We start from the raw sequence: 21,944 nt of genomic DNA, 5'->3' as shown, positions 1-21,944 counted from the left end.
TTAAATTTAATTTTTGATGTATTTTAGTAGCAAAAGTATAATATTTCAGAAGACGTTAATTTTTAAAAATTCATAACATCCGTAATTTTCATTTAATGAAAATAAAAAAAACACGCACTCTTCACACTAGTGCTTTCTATTGCAAAAATGAATTATCCAAAGTAGAATGCCATTCATTTTGAAACATTTCTAAATGTCTCCGCCACAACGCTGGGTCTATCTGGGTACATTTAGAACCTATATTTTAACTGCTTAAAGAAAATGTACCAAATATTACTGCACGTAATATTTATGCGATCACGCATTAAAATTTAATTATTAATATAAGTGATGTAAATCTATTGTATGTACTTTGATAATAAATAAAGATTATAGTTATATGTGTATTCGTAATTTCATTGATTATTATCTCTGCGTTTGACCACTCAATTTGGAAGCCGAGTTCAGTAGTAAGTATAATAATTATTGTCAATTTTCAGTTTTGGAAAACGTGGTCAGCATCGCTCCGGAATGTTTCACAAAGGTTCCCCCTTTTGTGTAGAAATTGTAAGAAAGTGTATTGAATAGCATGGAGACGCGATTAATTTAGAAAATTAATATCCATCGTTATAATTTAAATCATTTAAGTTGTTCGTATTGTATTTTTAATGGTTTATACGATCAACCATGTTGTTATTTTCCTTTGCGTCCAAATAAGTGGTCTTTCGAAGAAAAAAAAATTGTTATTTCTACTAAAAGAAAAAGAGTTCATAGAGTAGTGGAAACCGAGAACCTGACTGTATCAAAAAATAAAAGAATCTCTACAAAAAAAAAGAAAAGTGAATGTGATTTTGTTTACTAACCTTCTCCCAAACATCTTCACTGACAATGGACCTTAATTCATACATTGCTCTTAACATAAGAGGATGATCTTTTTCGGGTCTAAATTGACCTAAAGAAATTATTCTAATGGAATCCTTCTGATCGTCGCTTTGCAATGGTAATTTTGTTAAATGCTCTACGTCACATGGTGGATAAACGCGATGAGTTTTTAAGGGACATTTCCAAATTGAATTAATATGACCTTCAGTCCAGGAAGAATTTACCATTATACTGTCGGCTTTTCTTCCAACAAACCCGTATAACTAAAAAAAAGTCATTTTTATAATACTACAATAAATGAATTAATAATATGAATTGTTGAATAAAAAAGATATTTACTAATGCAAATAATTTATAATAAATCATTTTTCCTGCTGATAGAAAAGGATTTCTTGCAATGGCGCGTCTATTGTTGTGAGAAATTGTTCTTCGGTAAATATGTCTTAACATGTCCGTGGAAATTGTTGGATAATGAGTATAAGAACCAACAATACAACCACCAACATACTTAAAAATTGGATATGTGAATGCATACCCCATCGTATCAATATAGATATCTAAAATTTATTTGAATTCATTAAATATTTAAACATAGGAAAGTCATTTATTTTATATACCAATTGACTCATAAGAAAAACTACATCTAATTGTGTTATAAAAACTTAAAATATTTAAAAACTTAAAAATATTTCAAAAAATACTCTCACAACTTTTTCTTTGCATTAATTTCCCATAAAAATTAGTGGTTAGATCCCATAAAAATTAGTGGTTAGAATTTTAATTTTATGCAATTTTATTAGATATGATTATTTTCTATACAATTTTTTATATTTCGAATTGGCATTTGCCAGAATTTCTTTTGTAAACGAATTTTTACTTAAAAATATTTTTATGTACCGAATTTTTATTAAATACATTATTTTGAAAAATTTAATTAACCAAATATTAATTTAGCAGAATTCTTGTTCAACAGAATTTGAAGAGATACAAAATTTTAAATACCAGAATTTCAACTTTACCGAATCTACATGTGTCCGAAATTTAAAAATTAACCAATCAGAAATTATCAAGGTGATTGTGATTAGTTAATTTTAAAATTCGAGTCAGATTCTTTCTGTAGATTGTTTGGGAACGGTCACACTATCCCATGCATGCAAAAATATTTGGCCGGTCACATTTCAACGAAATCTAGAGAATGTTTAGTAACTTCATAGTAATTTTCCAAAAATTTCGGTTGTAACTAGAAAGTTAATAAACATTCACTAGATTTCGTTGAAGTGTGACCGGCCAAATGTTTCTGTATGCATGAGATAGTGTGACCGTACCCTTTGTCGGCGATTTACGATTTCGTACAAATAGAAATTCGGCGCTATAAGAATTCTGTCAAATGACAATTTGTGCCAAACAAAAATTCGGTACCTAAAAATTTGTTAAGTAAAAATTCGTTTAAAAGAAATTCTGCCAAACACTAATTCTAAAAATATGAAAATTTGTCTTAAAAAATTATGATAATACCTAATAAAATTCTATAAAATGAAAATTTTATCTAATGATTTTTATGGGAAACTCAAATGACTCCCATTTAACTACTGATATTATAAGTTATTAGCTTGTAATATAATCAAGAAAATTATTATCTTAAAGTGTAATGAAATAAATTTTTCCATGTACCATTTTTGATGTAGATACAAAAATGTTTGAATATTATAAATACTTGTTACCTGGTTGTAAAGCATTTAACGCTTCCCATCCAAGCCACATCGAACCTAAACTTTGTCCTAAAAGCGTAAAGTAAGGATATGTTTCGGCTTCAATCCATTTTCTTCTATGTAAATAGACAAATTCAATTCCAGGTTCTAATTTAATGTCAAAACATTTTTCAGCTTTTCGTAAAATTTGTTCAGGATCTACATCTAAATCTCCAGTATAAATTGCTACATGTGCATTAGGATGTCTGTTAATCAATAAAATATAAGTTTTTTTTCGTTTTCGTTTATCTTTTAAAATATATGTTATAATATAGGATATTATATATAAATGGTTCCTATCTGGAGAGCAAAAAGTATTGTCTAATTGAAATTATTCTGTTGGATAGCAGGAGCGTTCATAAATGATGTAATGCACTTTTTCAAGATTTTTTACTCCTACCCCTTTGTCACGCTATTTTTCTATATTTTCTTATAGAAAAAATACATTGTCACGTTTGACAAAGACCTCCTCTCCCTCAGTGCGTGACATCATTTGAGAACGTTCCCTAGGAACTATTCTTGTCTGCACATTAAACTCTAGTCATGTCTCTTTCTCTCAGTGTAGAAAACACGTTATTCACAAAATAACAAATAGAAAATATGCTTATTAAAAATGACAGTTTTTTAAAGTTATTTTGAGTAACTTTTTTTTTAAATTGTTAAAAAATTATGAAAATATAATGTGGCTACTATTTTAAACACGTACCCACACTTACACGAATATTTTCTAATATCATCGTATAGCAAATAACTAATTGTTAAATAAAAAATAACAAATATATTACATAGCACACAAACATTTATACAACACACACACATTTAATAATGTTTACTCTTTAGGCTTATTATATTAAATAAACAAATTATATCGATTTTTAATGGTTGTGTTAAGAAAATAATATATCTTATTCAATTCTTAAAATTATCTATTGCAGACATTTTTGTACAATTTCAGAGTATTTCAGAGTTTTCACATCTGCCGTTTTATTACTTTGTTTTTCCCAATTTATGCAAGTCTAGACTTGCAAACCTATTAGGCATCGGTAACTACAGTACATAACTCATTTTTACACCTAAATGTATCCCTTCCTAATTGCAATTTAGTCAGTACCTTCTGAGCCTTCGTCCTGAGCACAACCTCTTGTCTCTCAACACATACATATTGAATAAAAATAAAATTTACCTAGTACTCGGATTTTCAATTATTTGTTTTTGCACCCGATTACCAAAATAAATTAATTTAAAATATTCACTGAATGTTAAATTAACGTTTTGCAACAGTAACCTGTAAAGCTGGATTCTACATACAGAAAAGTGTGTGTATAGTGCCAATTTTTCTAACAGTGTGAAAAGCATTTATTTTACACACTGCCAGCAATGATTAAAGTAAATCTTAGTGTGGAAAATAATTACTTTACGTATACTAAAATTAAAGTCTGTTAATCTTGTTCGACCACATCATCGTATCAGAAACTTATCTATGACAAAAAAAATTCTTGTCCCATTTTTTCAACTATATATTTTTGTAGGAAAAAATCTCAGCTTTCGATTTAAAAAAAATCGTACCTTTCACCCCGAAAAAGTCAAATTTGTACACAATTTCATTATTGATAGAATTAGGAATTGACTGGTCAATGCCACAATACATATTCCAAGGACAAAATCAATTGTCAACGGAAAAACCCAACGAGTCTGGCTTAATAACGAAAAATAGATGGGTTGTTAAGAGTGTCAATAGACATATGATATCAGTTTTTAAGGAAGTTTATCCACGGAAATGCAGACCTCTTGAAAAAAATAATTAATTAACATTTATATAATTAAAATAATATTATTAATTGTACTTTCTGAAAGGGGAGATATTAATTTTCAAAAAAAAAATTTAAAACCTGCAAAACTTATTTGTTTATACAATTTGCATAGAATAAATTTTTTTTGTTATATCGCTTCTACAGAATTTTTTAAAAATGATTCGATTTCAATAAAATGTGGCTTAATTTCTTCAAAAAATAATTCTCTACTACTTCACCGTGGGGATATTCAAACAAGTAAGGCGTTTGGAAAATACAGCTATTTGTTGTAACGGCTTGCTTGTTTAAAAATCCCCACGGTGAAGTTTTAGAGGATTATTTTCTTCAGAAAATATTACATATTACATAGAAATCAAATTATTTTTAAAAAATTCTGTAGAAGCGATAAACGTCCTAAAATTCTTTGCTCAAAAATGAGTATCATTCATTTACAAAACCTTCAACATTTTTTACTTATTTGTGGCGCAATTCTTATCTGATACTATCCGCGAATACAAATGGAAGAAGCAAATGCAGAGTTGGCAAGGCAAATGCTACAAAAATCAAAAGAGACATATGTTGTTCAAGCTTACGTAAAGCTTGAGGAACTGCACAGAAGAAATGCAAGAAGGTAGATACTTTTAAATGACAATAAAGTTCCAGATTTTCAACGACTTACACTAAAATATTTAAGAAGAATAACTTTTGGACAATATCAAATAAACTTGTCTCCAGCATACATTCAAGATAAACTCCAAAGAGAAAACAATCAAGTGTTCAAGTTAGAAATTCCACGTAACCAAGACATTGTTCCCCGATTGATTAGAATAAGAATTTCTTTCAAGATTCAGAAATTAAGGAAAGCATCAGTTGTGGATAAAATAAAAAAAGACCTGTCCAAAGAAATTAAGCAGATCCAATTGAAGAGTATTACTGCACTTGCAGATCAGGTGCACGCCCCTAGGGAACATGTGCACATATAACAAGTGTCTTCTGATACCTAGGGTACGCCAGACACTAAGATCCAATGATTATGTGTGACTTTGAATCAACAATAGTTGTTGTATGGTTGTTGGTAGCTACAATAATATTTTTTATAATCATCTAAATACACAATCAAGGCGTATTATTATTAGAAAAAAATAAGGAAGGCTTTTTAAGCATTTTCAGTGATTGTGTGTGACTTTCAATCATCAATGGTTGTTGGTAGCTACTATAATATATTTTAAAATCATCTAAATTCACAATCTTTGCTTATTATTGTTAAAAAAATAAGGGAGTTTTTTTAAAGTATTTTCAAGGATTATTTGTAACTTTGAATCAACAATGGTTTTTGCATGGTTTTTAGTAGCTACTATAATATTTGGCTAACATATCTTAATACACAATCTAGGCGAATAATTGAAGAATATAAAGAAATCTTTCTTCTGACCTTAAATAAAAGGGTGTGACTTTTCATTAAAAATGGTTGTTTAATGGTTTAATGGAACTCACCACCTCGTTTCACCTTTTTTGAAAATCGCGATTTTGAAAACTTTTATTTATCAAAAATTTTATAATTTACTTATTTTACAGTGTAAGGTAATGTTAATGTAGAGTAAGTACTTTAAGGTATTAAGCTTTCAAATAAAAGGTAGTTCATTACTCAAAATTGATTGATTTTTGCGATCGAGTTTAACAGGTCTCCAAAAATATAGTATGATACTCGTGCGTAATACTCTTATTTTCACATTTGAAATGAGCTTAAAATAAGTAACACAATTTAAGAAAATTAATTTATAAATTATTTAAGATAAAATACATTTTTTCTATGAGTTTTTTTGTGAATAATGGCTCTTTTATTGGCTCTCACGAATAATAAGTTTTCATTCAAGAACCATTGATTTTAGATGAAAAATAGTTAAAATTATGGAAAAAATTTAATTTTAAATTCAAATTTCAACGAATCAAAATTTATATTCTTTAAGGGTGTCATTTGCTTTTGGTATTTTTAAAAATCTTAAATTATTTTATTAAAAAAAATAATTTTTCACCGTTTTAGAATTTTTTAGTTTATAGGAATTTTAATTTTGTAAAAAAATAAAATTTTAAAAATATATACAATTGATTATTTATAATCCTGAAAGAGCGTAGAAATCGAGTGAGAAATAATTTGTGAATTTAGATGTACACTTGTGTTCAATTATTCTGAATTATCTTGAATGACGTGAATTATTTAAAGTATTTTGAATTAACATAAAATACTTTGAATTATCTCGAATTACTATGAATTATTTTGAATTAACTTGAAGTATGTATGTGAATATTATCCTGAATTATCTGAAGTATCGTGTAATTATGAATTATTTTGAAGTATGAAGTAGGTGTACACCAAAGTTTTTATTTGTTTTCGCTCGGTAAAAATTAAATTAAATTATTATTGAAAGTTCAAATTTATTAAAAAAATGTATTAAATTATAAAATTTGTTTCAAATTTTTCATGCTCAAGAGTAATTACAATTTTAACCCTTAACTGGCACCATGGGTCCAGTAGTCCCGAGCATTTTTTCGAGCTTACAATTTTTTTGTCTAACTTGTAACGAAGCATTCGTTAATATGATTTTCGGTCGTTGGATCGATAAAGGGTCATGCTTTTTTATGTGGCAGTCTAGTGTCAGTACCTTTCGCGAAATCTGTCGAAAGACTGAATTACGCAGGTGTGACGTACGAACGTTCACGGGGGGCAGCGAATAGGGCCGAATGGTTATTTCGTAGGTTTGGGCTGTCTGTAGGAGTAAGAGAGATAGAACTATATTGGGGATCTAAGGACTGGTAGGGGGATCTTCAAGCAGTTCAATTTCCCGATTATCGTTCAGCAGACGTATTTCCTATTATTGATTATATATATACCTATATTACAAAAAGATATCGCCAGTGGCGTAGCTTCAAATTTTGGGCCCCCGAGAAAATCGCAACGGGCCACTTTAGGGCAGCAAAATGTTATTATTAGGAATTTAATATTATATTCAAATGTCCAATTGTATTTAGAACTCTCAATAACATTATATTAAGGGTTTGCATTAGTTCCCACTGTTCTGTTGATGCAGTTTTGTTTTTCTTTTTGAAACAGTCTTTTGTCACGGGATTTATTCGGACATTTAGACCATATGTGGAAGGCTCTAAATTTAAGGCTATAACGGATCATAGTACGCTGAAGTGGCTGAGGAATCTCAAGGATCCTACAGAACGTTTTGCACGCTAGGCATTAAAGATGCAGCAGTGGGATGTCGACTTCGTACAAAGGAAGGGTGCGAATCACCATGTACCAGACGCATTGTCTCGCATGAAGAAGAGGCCGAGATAGCGGCCTTTGAGACAATCACAGATCCGTGGTACTTGAGGAGAAAAGAGATGATCTTGAATTTTCCGAAGAGGTTTCCTGGCTGGTTGGTTGAAGACGAGAGGCTATATCGTCATCGGAATGACCCATTACTACTTTCGATAGCTGGCGATGAAGTGGGGTGGAAATTAGTGGATCCCATTGTCACGGATCCAATGGTGGATCCACCTATGTGATCCTACTTCAATTGCTGGCTACTTGATTGCCCGACGGAATGGGCAACGTTCTGCAAAAACTGTGGTAGAAGAGGAGAAACGCTGACGACTTGTCCACGATGTTCACGTGTACATGCGGAGTTCTTGAGGCAACGTGATATAGGCTCGTTTTCACGAATTACTCAGCGGCTGGTGGAGAAGAAGGATTCTCCACCAGAGAACCGTCGTTGTTCGCCGGTTCTCTCGCTGCCTAAGTTAAAGGAAAGGAGATCTCAAAACGATTTTGTGTTAAATGAAATATTACTGGATTTATTCTTCTTTCTCTTCCTTTTGTGTTTAAAAATTAATAAATTTTCATTTTTAGAAATGTGTTTAGAATGCTTACTTTCCCCCTTTAATTGTTTTTTGCGTGATTTAATTTTATGGTTCTTTGTGAGATTGATAGGCGATATTACTAAGAGTAACATCGGCCTAGGGAAGGGGATTGTAACGAAGCATTCGTTAATATGATTTTCAGTCGTTGGTTCGATAAAGGATCTTGCTTTTCTATGTGGCAGTCTAGTATCAGTACCTTTCGCGAAATCTGTCAAAAGACTAAATTACGCAGGCGTGACGTACGAACGTTCACGGGGGGCGGCGAATAGGGCCGAATAGTTACTTCGTAGGTATGGGCTGTCTGTAGGAATAAGAAAGATAGAACCATATTGGGGATCTAAGGACCGGCAGGGGGATCTTCTAGGAGTTCAATTTCCTGATTATCGTTGAGCAGACGTGTTTCCGATTATTGATCATATATATATATATATATCTTATTTTATATCTTGTTAATAGTGTGTGTTCTCTTTGGCTAGATATTTTCTATCCTTGAAAAGCGGCGTCAAATCGAGTCAGCTGAGCGTCGTCAAGGTAAGTGTGTTTAAATTTTCGGCCTGCCTCAACGTCTACGCATCAAACGTTTTAGTTTTTGGCGAATCCCCTTGTGCGATTTTTCCGTAAATAGGTGTTGTGGAATTGGCGAGTTAGATGCGAGTTTATTTTATTATAGATAAAAAAAACCCGTTACAAACTTCAAATAAATTAATTCCTGTAAAACTAATTACATTTTAAAAAATACATCATAAGCTACCTTAGATTAAATTTTTGTGCCAAAATATTAAATACCTGCTGTACAATAAACGTTTGAATACGTAGGGTCCAGCAGACCCGTTGTGCCATTTATGTTCGAACGCTGAATTGTGCCAGTTAAGGGTTAAATTCTCAACAATGTTGAAAAATAAATTGGCATATAAAAAAAGGAAGAAGAAATTATATTATTTTTAAAGATAAAATGTATGAAAAAGAAATTTAAAATGAAACAAAACTAGTGGAGTCGCTAGGTTAATTTAAAAGTTAACTCCGTTAATTAATGATTAATGATTTTCTTTATTTTTTCTATAAACTAAAGCACATTTTTGGAGTTAAATTTGGATTGTAGAAAAAAATTAAATTAAAATTGGTTCCTTAACATAATTATAAAGTTAATACTTTTCTTAATTGTGTTATTCTTACTTATTCTGGATGATTTTTACTGCAGCCCATAAAACTCTTTCACCTCCTCCTCCGGAATTACAGTATGGATGAAATACACCAATTATTGGTCCTAAATGAGTATTCTCTGATTTTTTCTTGGCAAAAACTCTTCTCCAATACAATAATATAAGTGGGAAAAATATGAGAATAAATATAACTTTACACAATGCGAAAAAACAAATCATTTTTACAAAGATAGTGACTGTTGCCCTGAAAAAAATACATTTACATTAATAATAATATTTTTTACTTTGTTTTAATAAGGTTTAACTAATAAGTTTTAAAAAATAAGATATATTATTAATAATTTTGAAAAATCAATTTAAGTAAATTATCAATATTATCATAAGAATAAATTTTTCAATTTTAGTTTCCAAGATATTAAGAAATTTTCCCTGACAAAAAATGTTATTAAATTTAATGAATTATAATAATATAAATCTAATAATTTGAATTTAAAATATTGACCAAAAATGACTAAATTGTATCTATTCAAATTTTGATTAATTGAAATTTTTCATTAATGATTGAAGCATTAGTACTTTAAAATTTAGACAAATTTTCTTGAAATGGGAGCCTCAATTGAAATTCGGATAATTTGAAACTTAAATCAATAATTTAATAAGATTTATGAAAAGGCCGATTTCAATAGGTCAAAAAAATTATTTATTTATTATTAAAATAAATTATAATCAATTAAAATTTGGATAATTTGAAAGTTAAATGGATTGAAATTTGCATCGAATAAAATTTAATTAAATAGGAATTTGGATGAATTCTATTTTGGATTAATTGAATTGATGGTTGGTTAGAATTAGAATGAATTTAAATTCAGATTGATTACAATTTTAATCCATAATGCTTGAACTAATTCAAGATGCGCCTTTTTATTTCCTATAAAGTAATAATTTTCAAAAATCAAAATTTTTAATTTTCTTTACTTTTCGGAACGTGTGACTACCTTTTGTGAGAGCAGTAATATTCGAGTACTTGTGAAAATTGAATTTGAATATTCGAATGTTTGTAAGCTATTTACTTTTTTTTCATGAGTTTTTAATTCCAAATGTGTAGTCATGCGTTTATCTGTTGACTGATTTAGTCATTTTTGTAAAACAATAAAAAATGAATGTTTAATATGCTCGAATTCATTCGTGTACTCGATACCTCGAGTTAAGCTCGGCATCGACTCGGCTCGGATATTCGAGCTTTTTGCACACCTCTACTTTTTATATAAAAATGCAAATTTTTTTCGGTAACATATTTCAACAGCGAATGAATAACTGAAACTTTTTTCTTGGCAAAAATTCCTAAATTCAATACTTTTAGAGTTAGATGTCATTGAAATTAGGTCTACCTCGAGAAACACAAATATTTAAAAATTCAAAACTTGAAAATTTGGGTATTTATAAAAAAAATATGTATACCTTTTTTCTACAAGAACGAAAAAAATTGTATTTATTCGAATTTAAAATGTCATAGGTAAATTTCACGTGGAATTGCCCATTAGCAAGATGAGAAAATTTTATTTGGTAAAAAATGAAAATACTGTTTTATGAAAGTAGTAATAAATATCAATCTAATAGTTTGTTTATATATTTCAAATAAATCATAAGAAATTAATAAAAGCGCGAATTACAAAAAAATCTCTCTCAATAATATTTCAGATATATCAAGTTAGAAAAACAACTTTCGTAAAATCAAAAATCCAATATTGGAGAATTTGCCGCTAATTATACGTGAAATTTCCAATTTGCTGTTTTTGATTATTTTTAAAAAACGGTGCATTGCTAACTTGATATCAAGTTAGCAGTGCAACCACTGTAAATGAAAGAATAAAAAAAATCTGAACACACATGATTTTGACGTAAATTTGCCGTAATCAAATCCCACAATTAGTTTCTCAAAATATTTAAAAATGAAACTAAACTTCATAATATTCTATCGCAATTTTCTAAACTTGATATTCTTTCTTCCTCAGAATCATTTTAATATAATTAGTTGGTCGTAAAGGACTTACTTACCAATAAATCTAATCACACATAACAGAATAAAGACATACGTCAAAATCCCTAATCAAAATCTACTAATTAAAATTTATTTCTGACCGAGATTTCCGACTGTTCTGCTAACATTGCATGCTTTTAATTTTTTAAAAAAAATCAAATCATTCATTTGACGTAGTTAGAATTATTAATTAAAATAATAAATATTATTATTATAATAATTAAAATAGTAATAAATAATAATTTAATTGTATTAATACGGCAAAATCTATTATTAGGGGAGAGTGGGGAGTTGTGCTCCAGGTTTTGTTTTTCGATCAAAACTATTCTATAAATTGTTTTATTGACTATTCTATTATATATAAATTTTAGTACACGTACAAACACAACTTTTGGCATAATTGATTAATTAAAACTCAAAACGGAAATAGAAATTTTGCTTGTTTTTCGAAAATACTGGTTTTATGATTTTTCAAAAACAGTGCTGCACCGTTGAAAATTGAAGAAAAAGACATATTTTTTTAGAATATTCTTCATTTGAATTATGAAATGTGGAAAAGTAAGATAACTTACATAAAATAAAGTAAAAGATTAATTTTAGATAATTTAGATAAAATTAAATTACTTTAAAAATAATTCAATGAAACTAGGTAATTAATTTCATTTACAGTGAATACAGATGTAAAAAGTCTCATTTCACTAAAGAACAATATTTAAATTGCATAAAACATTCTAATTATTCATATATAATGCAAAATAAAAATAGAGAGTGCATATTAGAATTAATAACTGTTAAATATGATGTGAGGCACAACCCCCCACTAACGCTGGAGCACAACTCCCCATTTTCTACATTTTCAAAATAGTCATAGAATAATTAATACATGAAATGTTTATGCGAATTTTTTTCGTACGTCGAAAGTTATTAATGATAGCTAATTTTTATGCATTAAACATTGTGATCACTTTGAAAAAATTAGTGGAAATGACCTAAACATAAAGAGACAAAAAACTTTTAGAAAAAATTTTAATTCACTATCGGTAAAGACACTTTAAATGCTTCTAAAGATTTAATTCATTTTGTTTTTCCACGAATAATTTATTCGCATCTTATGGCAAAATGCAGTACTGAAATTTGTTTATAACAATGAGTGTTAAAAACTTTTACATTTAAATTTGACAGCGTATTTTTAGCAGTGATTGGGTTTTACTGCGCCAGCTACCTGTCTTTTTGCATTGTGGTTGTAAACATGTGGCCATAATGTATATAAATGTCCCAGTAAAAAAAACTAATTAAAATGAATTGCCTTTTGGTTGAATTCTTCTGAATCCCGCTTGCTGATTTGTCACAATGAATTGAAATGAATAGAAATGAATTCCCAATAGGAAAAATACCATTAACGTCTTAATGGCCCAATAATGGGAGCCAGGGATGCCAATATAATTTCAATAATGGCACCAAGTAATGGACCATTATTAGTAAAGTCATGGGCTGTCCAAGCCGTTGCCAATGATTGGCAACCATAATTGGCAAATTATTGGCAATCAATAATAAGCCAATATTAAAATTTTTAATAATTTAAAAAATCAATTATTTAAAAAAAATTCTTTTTTTATTTTTATTATTTTTTAATAGTTATTATTATTTTATATTTACTAATTAAATTAAAATGAAAAAATTGTCATCACAGTATTAGTGAAACCATTTCTTCCAAAAAAAAGTTTGTCTCACATCCTAATAAATAGGAGAGACATCGGACATAAAAATATTTCAACGAGAAAAAAATTTTAGTTCACTTCTTATATACAAATCTAGTGGCACCTCAACTGCAAGAAGAGTGATGTTCGCCCTCCCTTGGCGGCGTTTAGCGAACTAAACTGATCAAACTCACGAATTCAAACGAATTGACTAACGCATTTATTGAATTCGTGCAGACGAATTAGAAAGAATTAAAGCTTAGAAAACTACTTCACTGAAATCGAACGAATTGAGGGTTCGTCAGTTCAATAGAGGCTTATCAAATACAGGAGAATTGCAACATAACTCCAATTCGTATTTGTCGCTAAATGAGATTCACCAAAGCTCTTCGTGAATTCAATCCAATTCACGTCAATCCTTTTTCGTTTACTGGGGTCATTGTTTGTTTGCGTGCTTGAAACAACTTTTTTTTACTTTATTAATTAAAAGTTAATTTATACAATTAAAAAAAGGTCAATAAGACGTCCACCTACTCTTGACATAGAATCAATAGTTGAGTGCATATTAAAATAATATAAAGAAAAAATTATCACCTTTGAAGGTGATAATTTTAGGGCAAATGAAACGGTTGATAATATAATATTTTATAATAATATATTTTAACCTTCGCCGGATGGGATACTCATCCAGGGTGGGTCAGACCGAATTAAAATTGTCATATCTTCTTAAGTTTTCCCTAAAATGAATCGTTATTTTAAGTCACTAAACAAAATCTAAAGAACTTTTAAAAAATGTAATTTTAAAAAATTTTTTCTTAATTATTTATAATTTTTATCAATGTATGTACGGAGATTTAAAAATTTATTTTTTTCATTCTATTTTACAAAAAGACTTGAAGTCATCCAGACTTTTCACTGTAAGCGTTTTATGTTGTCATAGTTTTATAGTTATTTTAATAAAAGGTTTCAAAAATCTTCAAGTACCAATAAATATTATAAATAATTTGAATATTTTCAAAATACTCGGAAATGATTTAAATATCTATTTACAATAATCGTTCTTAATGAAAGATATAAAGATGTAGATTATGAAAATACATAAGTTATTGAATAAAATATTGTGAAAAATGTTTGTGAGAAATTTTTTTAAAATAAAGTGACAAAATTACGAGAAAAGAAGTGAAATAAAGTTGCCGTTATTATCGGAAGACCACACCCTAAAAAAAGTAATCTCATATTTAGAGGAAAAATCCTCTTCTAATATCCTCTCAATTTTTCCTCTTAAAACAAAAGTCTTCCACTTGAATATAGAATATTTTTATTCTTTGGTGACTATTAATAAAACAAAACAATTTTTTTGAGGTTCTGATGTCAAAAACATTGAATTAAAGTTAAATAAATAAACAAATCTATTAATTAATGTAAGTAATTAACTATAAATCATTAATTATATTTAATATTTAATTAAAGATATTTAATTTAGTGCATGATAATAGTTTTTCTTTATCTGTTTATAACCATAATTGTCAAATTATATGCGAGAGGAAAATCCTCTCAAGTGATGACTATTACTTTTGATACAATATATGAGGAAAATATGTATCAAATTAAGAGGAATTCGCTAGAATCAAGATTACTTTTTTTAGGGTGCATGTTTGCAGAAAAGATGATACAGCATATTTATTTGGCGATTACACTGCAAAAAGAAGTATTTTATTATAAGACACATTGGAAGCAAATTACCAAAAGTATCTTCCTATCTATCTTATATCTTAAGAAACTAATGCATTTTAAGATGTTTTTGATAACTTAGAAGCAAGTTGTAAAAAAAACATCTTAAAAAGGCGACCAAAACATCTTAAAATAAGATACTTCTTTTTGCAGTGTACAAAGCGACGTTGTTCATTTCATGGATTAATTTATTACATATAGAAAAATGAATTAATTGTTGGTAATAAATTATTAATCCATGAATTGAACAAAGTCGCTTTGTATTTGTCAAATAAATGTGCTGTTTCATCTTTTCTGCAAATATAGACTTGCAATAACAACGGCAATTGTATTTCACTACTTTTCTCGTCATTTTGTCACTTTATTTTAAAAAACTTTCTCACAAACATTTTTCACAATATTTTACAACCTGATAAATGGACTGAAATAATGTCAAAAAAAATTTATGATGATTTCCATTTAAATCATGGTTACTATTTCAAAAAGAACTAGGTATATTAATAGTGACAAACAGTCAGACGGATTTACAGGTAACAATTATGTTGAAATAATTATTATCATGTTTTTCAGGGTGTCTATTACTTTTTGGTTTACAAGATTCCAATTTCAAATTACAAAAAATATCACTGTCGACTTTATTTCCCTCTGACGTCACCTAACATGTAAACGTCGAGTTACAACCCGCTTCTCACTATCAATAAAACGAGGTTTTCGAGCATGTGTGATATAAAAAAATTGTGAAACAATTTTTCTTGTTTGCAATTGTACAAATGATATTGTCCAGAAGCCAAGTGGAAGCAACAAAAATAATAGAAGCACTGCTTTTAATTTTAAAGAGTGGACCAGCTGACGAAGGTGCTGCATCTCTTACAGTGTTTCCAATTTTATTAAAAATTTAATCGAAAATACGCCAACCAAGGTCTCAAAAATGATTGATGAAATTTTAGACGAAAAAGAAAATGTTTTAAAACGAGAGGAAAAAGAAACTGCGCAGGATATGTCTGAAAGACAAATTAGTAATATTTTGCAGAACTGGGCAATAACTATGGAAAAAATGTAGATAATAAATTAAGAAAAGAAGAAGGTGACGACATAAATACACGTTATTGTCCGAAGCTAGCGACTCGTCTTCTAGAACAAATATTAACCATTCTTGTATGGTCTTGCATCTGCACGGAAAGAAAGTTTGTAGCAATATTTGATATTATGGTGTTACTTTTTAGTACATTTGGTTACAATTGCGGAACATTTTGGCATGATAACGATTTTCGATACTATTTTTAAGAATGATTGAGATTAAAATAAGAATATTTAATATAGTTGGAAAGAAAATTTGATATAATATTTACGAAATCTGAAATCTTTTTATTGAAACACAAAAATGTCAAATTTTAATAAGTTCTTTATCAATTTTTCTAACCAAATATTTCAAATTTCGTAATTAGAATTGTATAAAATGATATAATTATTTCAGATTCTGATATATTTGATATGAAAATTGAAAAAGAAATATCAAAGTTAACGAGATTCGACGAAATTTGCCGAAGTTGAACGTTCGGAATTGCCCGATCCTCACCGAGTGGTAACGAAGACTGACGAAGCTCTTTAGACAAGCCCCTTTTTACTATTATCTTGATACAGACCTGAATTTCTTTTATATAATTAATTTCGAAGATTTTACAATAAATCAGTAAAAAAAATTGTTCTTCAAAAAATAATAAAATATTTAATTATTTCCCAATAAATAATGATTTTTATTTATATTTTTAAACATGTTTTGATATAATTTCACCTTTCTCATAAGCGGTGAAAAATATGTCTGGTTAGTATATAAGAATGGTCACATCAGTTTTTCACATGAGCGTAAATTTGTATATGAAGCGTTATTCTGCGAATGTTATACGTATTATCGTTAGTATAGGTTAGGAATAAAAATAAGCCAATCGATGTAAAACAATGCGGTGTATGTGCATTTAAAAGTTCATATCCTCGTCTATCCTCGAGATGAGAAAGAGATAAAACTTTGGCGTAGAATCTGTTGGTGTTTCTGTCGTCATCTATCACGACTGAACCACTTCGAATTTTTAGTATAGTTTTAACAAATTTCGAAATAATCTTTCCAAATTTTCATATAAATTTAGTAAATAACGAAGTGCGCGTCGGTTTAACTTACTTCTGGTTTTTCGTATAAATTTATCAATTTACGAAATAATAATTTCAATTTCTGGAATATATTTACTAAAAAGACTATTGGTAAAAATATACCGATTTTCGTTATCAAACCCAAATGTTCCGCGTTTGAAAAAGAGAATACTAAAATTTCCTATCAGATTTATCAAATATTGCTACTAAATTTCTTTCCGTGTGCAGGAACAAATTTGGTTATGGGGCACCTGTTGAATCGGAATTTAAAACTATAAAGAAAGAAATTATTCCGAAGAAGGAACGACTCGACGAAGCAGTTATAAAATTAGTAAAGTATTATAACGGAAAGTTAAAATTGATTAACAGCAATAAATATTGATAATTCTGTATTAGAAAAAGAGTCGCCCTCTTTAAAGAGTCTTAACTTCAATGATAATGAAGGCAATATAACAATTTCCCTTGAAAATTCGCTAGTACGAGAACCTTTCAAGGATTTATCGTCTCAATTTAATTCATTATCAAATAAACAATTGAACAACACATCTTGTCAAACATGCAAAAATGTCGACTACCCTACAGGAAGCCATGCATGTATAATATGTGAAACAAACGTTCACATTTTAGATGGCTGTTCAATCAAAATAGATGGTTCACTGGACAGTATATTACATATTTTTTAGCAGGAGTTAGTGATAATGAAAAAGTAAGAGAATATGTTCAATTGAATAGAATTCACAATGAATTATATGATGTGGTCATGGAAATGTATGAAAAGAAAATCCAAATCTCTCCAAATCTGTGTAGTGTCTTGTTCAATCACAAACACATTTAAGAATTTAAAATGTTTTCGTGTCCAGATATAACATACTTTCTCATTGTAAAATATTCTCATGAACAAATTTACTTTTTACGCCATATTAAATCCGCCACTTTGATTTTTTTCATTTTTGAAATTACATTTGGATTCAGTGATCCCAAAAACTAGCAAGTAACAATTTAAAAAATAATGCCATGAATTTTATGAATGTCACGTTAGAGCAGCCATTTCTTGTTAAATCTAACATAAAATTTCGAATCAGCATCCTAAAAACTCATGAGTATTATTGAAAGGAATTGACTGCCATCTTGTCCAGCTGCACGGAAAGAAAAAGTCTGAAAAATATTTTAATTCTGAGTATTAAAATGTTGGATGAAAGTGGCATTCTAAAGAAAAATCTTATATTGCATCTTAAATTAACAGAGAAATAACTTATAATAAAGTGTAACGAAAATAAAGATTAATATGATTAAAGTTTTGATTAATATTAAGTAAATTATAATAGGGTCAACCGGGGTAAATCCGAACGCTTTTAGTAAGTTTCAACAATAACATAAGTTTTTTCTTTAAAAAAAAATACTTCCGGTATTCTGGTGCATGAAGTTGTTACTTTCCTTCCATAGAACAATTTTATGGGGTAGCAAAAATTTTTGATAAATTACAATCGCAGGAAACTTAGCGTTCGTATTTACCTCGATACTTTGCAACTTTCCTAAAATACCGGGGTAAATACGAACGCCACTGTATTTCAGAAAAATCTTAGGGAAAATAAATTTAAAGTATTGCAATTGTTAAACTTATATAAAAACTCAAAAAAATACGATAATAAACCTATTATGTAATAATGCATCATAACGGATTTTTGCAAAACTTGCTACAGAAAGTATTTTGGAGTGATTGAATGTAAATACAAAAATAAAACAAAACTGACTTCAAATTGGTAATTAGCGACCCCAAAAACCGTAGAATACCAAATTTTATTAAGATCCTGAAAAACTTTTTTCAACAAACCATTTGGCAAAAAAATTGGAACACTCCTTCGAGAGAACAGAAATTAAGTTTCTGCTTATTAATTACTAATGAGGATACGTATAGAAAGAAAAACTTTTTTCTATGTACTTTTATAATGTTAAAATAATAGTGTAATGAAATAAAAACAATTTTGTGCGGCTCTGATGTAAAAAAAAATTATTGAAAATACCGTTCGGATTTACCCCGGTTTTCCAATTTTCCTGGGTAAATACGAACGGTCTGATATTATTAATAAAATTTTACAGAAGGCAAAAATCAAAAATAGTTTCTGTTCTAGTATTCATAACAAACAATTATAAATAATAAAATAAATTTTTAGCTTCTTTTTCCTTAAATACGAGACAAAATACTGAAAGAGTGTCATCTTTGATTTTCAATCTTTTTTGCAATACTCGTTATCTTTGTTTATGCTGTTGCTAATTAACAAACGAAAAATGGGATAATACTTAGAATCTCATGAAGAGGATCTGAGTTAAAAATTCTCATATCGAACTTATTTTTAAAAATTTTAATTAAGCTGAAATAATTAGCGTTCGGATTTACCCCCCGTTCGGATTTACCCCCCGTTCGGATTTACCCCGGCTGACCCTACTGAATTAAAATACGAAATCTATGTATGAAATATTAAATCTTCATATTCATTGAAATATTTTTAATACAGTATAGTAATTTTTTCATACATGAAATTTATTAAAAAAAATATTTTGCAATTTTAATTTATTGAAGAACCATATATCTTAATATTGCACCCGCAATTTGTTCTTCCTTCACCACTTACATACATTATAATCGCTAACGGTTATTTATACTGAATAATCGCCTACATAACAGAAAATCTTCGAACGCTGGGAATTGAACGTACACCCTAAAACTGATAGATCGCAACCCTAATCAACTAACTACACAACGCACGCTGGGAAAACTTGTATTATAGTCAATGACATTTTTCATTTAGAATAAAACTGACGCATGCACAATTCTACAAAGTCTTTTAAACATATAAGTATAAGTTCATATAAGTATTAAAAAAGTTTAGGTTCTGTATAATGATAGTTTCGTAAAGTATAATATTAATATTAGTACTTTTTAAAGTATTTCTTTCATTGTATAATAATAATTATAAGCTAAAATTTTCTTAATACGTCTCAAACATTTTATCATACACATAATAAAATTGATTAAAAATCTTAAAAGAAACGTTAGGGAATCAAATAAATATTGCAATGATCCACTTTCGTCCAACTTTTCAATACAAGTATTAAAATATTCTTTAGATTTTTCTTTCCCGTGTGGATGTGCACCGAGAATAAAATCTCTTTCAACAATTACCAAAAAAAAGAATTGGATAAACCGATGGAAACTGTGATAAAAGATCACGTCATTTTATCAGGAGTTAGATGACGAAACGGCAACTGCACGAGCTTTGAGTGTAATCAAATTAATAAAATAGGTTAGTATCTACAATAATTAAATGTGTCACTCCATGTGAAGTGATCGGGCAGGTTAAAAGTTTGCACAAATTGTAGTCCTATTAGATACAATTACAATTGCCAAATATTATTAATTTATTTAAACAAATGTAAAAACTAGAGGGGGTCAAATTTTGTACTTTTTGTCTCGCATGGCATATTTAAAAAATTTATAATTCCTATAAAACAAAACAAAAAAATGTTTGCAATATATGAATTTTGTAGCTCTTTTTACGAACTTTTTAATGGTGCAAACAAGAAGACTATACTCTGTCTCACGAGAGAAAGACCCTCGTAAAATCAAATTTTGGTTTTCTACGCGCAGAATGTCATAAAATAAGGCGTGGAATATTTTTTCTCTAAATCAGTCAAATTTCATATTTCAATATGTCTTGTTCACAAAAAATATTAACACTAACATTTACTCGTACTCCAGGGTTTTCTGCTTCAAGGACGCAGGCCTTTTGGATCCTCGGTTTATGATGCGCCCCAAACATATGTTAAAATGGAAAAAAAATTTTTTTTAAGTTTTTAAATAATTGTTTTAACAAGTTCATATTCCAAATCTCCAATTTTTTCTGATTCCAACCATATATAATTTTCCATATTTTTTTAATAAAAGTGTATAAAATTTTTAAATTTTAACATTTTTATAACAAATTCTATACCGTTGGAATCGCAAGAAAACAAGAAATGTGAAATTAATAATAAAAACATTAAAAATGATATATTAAACAATTTTATGTTTTTGGAAAAAGTAATTATCCCATTGACAGATACAATGCGCAGACGTCATGTGGTGGCAACAAAGTTACTACTACTTGATCAGAGCTGAGTTTGTAATATAAATGATTTAGTGCATTTTAATAAACCTAATACTTTGCTTTTGTACTTGATTAGAAAAAAGCTTAAGATTTCATATATTTGAATAGTTATATTGCGTGATTTAGTGCATTATTTAATGTAAATTTAATGATTTTGGCCTGCAAACTTTCCATATTGTTTCTGTAAGTTGTCAAAAAGATATATTTAGTCAGTTTCCGACAAATGTTGTGAGTGGAAGGTTGTTTAAGAGAAAACCTTACAAAAATTTCTAGTCAATTTAAGTAAATTTATAAATATTGTTTATAAAGTTTTATTGCTTAACCATGGAAGAAGAATTTGTGAATGAAATGATTCTTTCGCCAGTAAAAAGAAATAAAAAAGGCCAGGTAGGTTCATAAAGATTTTGATAAAGATTGTAATAAATAATTGTTTGTTACAAATATATTATAATATTTTTTTGTAAAATGAGAAAAAATTTTCTAATTTTGAAATAAAATACACAAAAATTTATGTTACTAAGATTTCTGTAAAAGAGTGTCATTTTCAAAAATATATAAAATTTGAATTACTTTTCAAACAACGAACGCTTTTATTCATCGCAGGTTTACTGTGGAGCTTACTTTCTAAAAATTGATAATTTATCATGATTTTCTAATAATTGATATGAAAAGAAATTAATTACGTATTTTAAATATAACATGCACACTTTTCTTTTACAGATG

General features: G+C 28.5%; 1 protein-coding gene across 3 annotated transcripts in view; it reads right to left on the bottom strand.

The window, feature by feature from the left end:
* LOC127288893 (GDP-Man:Man(3)GlcNAc(2)-PP-Dol alpha-1,2-mannosyltransferase-like) overlaps window positions 1-21,944 on the bottom strand; it is a 31,007-nt gene continuing 9,063 nt past the window's right edge. For all 3 annotated transcript variants that reach the window (XM_051316589.1, XM_051316590.1, XM_051316588.1), the window contains exons 2-5: window positions 9,482-9,712; window positions 2,583-2,815; window positions 1,201-1,418; window positions 1-1,124 (exon numbers count right to left, since the gene is read on the bottom strand). In XM_051316589.1, the coding sequence (XP_051172546.1) occupies window positions 801-1,124; window positions 1,201-1,418; window positions 2,583-2,815; window positions 9,482-9,687 (981 nt within the window). In that variant the 5' untranslated portion in view covers window positions 9,688-9,712 and the 3' untranslated portion in view covers window positions 1-800. The remainder of the gene's footprint in view (window positions 1,125-1,200; window positions 1,419-2,582; window positions 2,816-9,481; window positions 9,713-21,944) is intronic.

Source organism: Leptopilina boulardi, unplaced genomic scaffold, assembly GCF_019393585.1.
Source record: "Leptopilina boulardi isolate dan_hultmark-lab unplaced genomic scaffold, ZJU_Lbou_2.1 LbouV2_397, whole genome shotgun sequence".
In the NCBI taxonomy this organism is placed as follows: domain Eukaryota; kingdom Metazoa; phylum Arthropoda; class Insecta; order Hymenoptera; family Figitidae; genus Leptopilina; species Leptopilina boulardi.
Note: the sequence above shows the minus strand (reverse complement) of the source record. Positions and strands in the feature narration are given on the sequence as shown.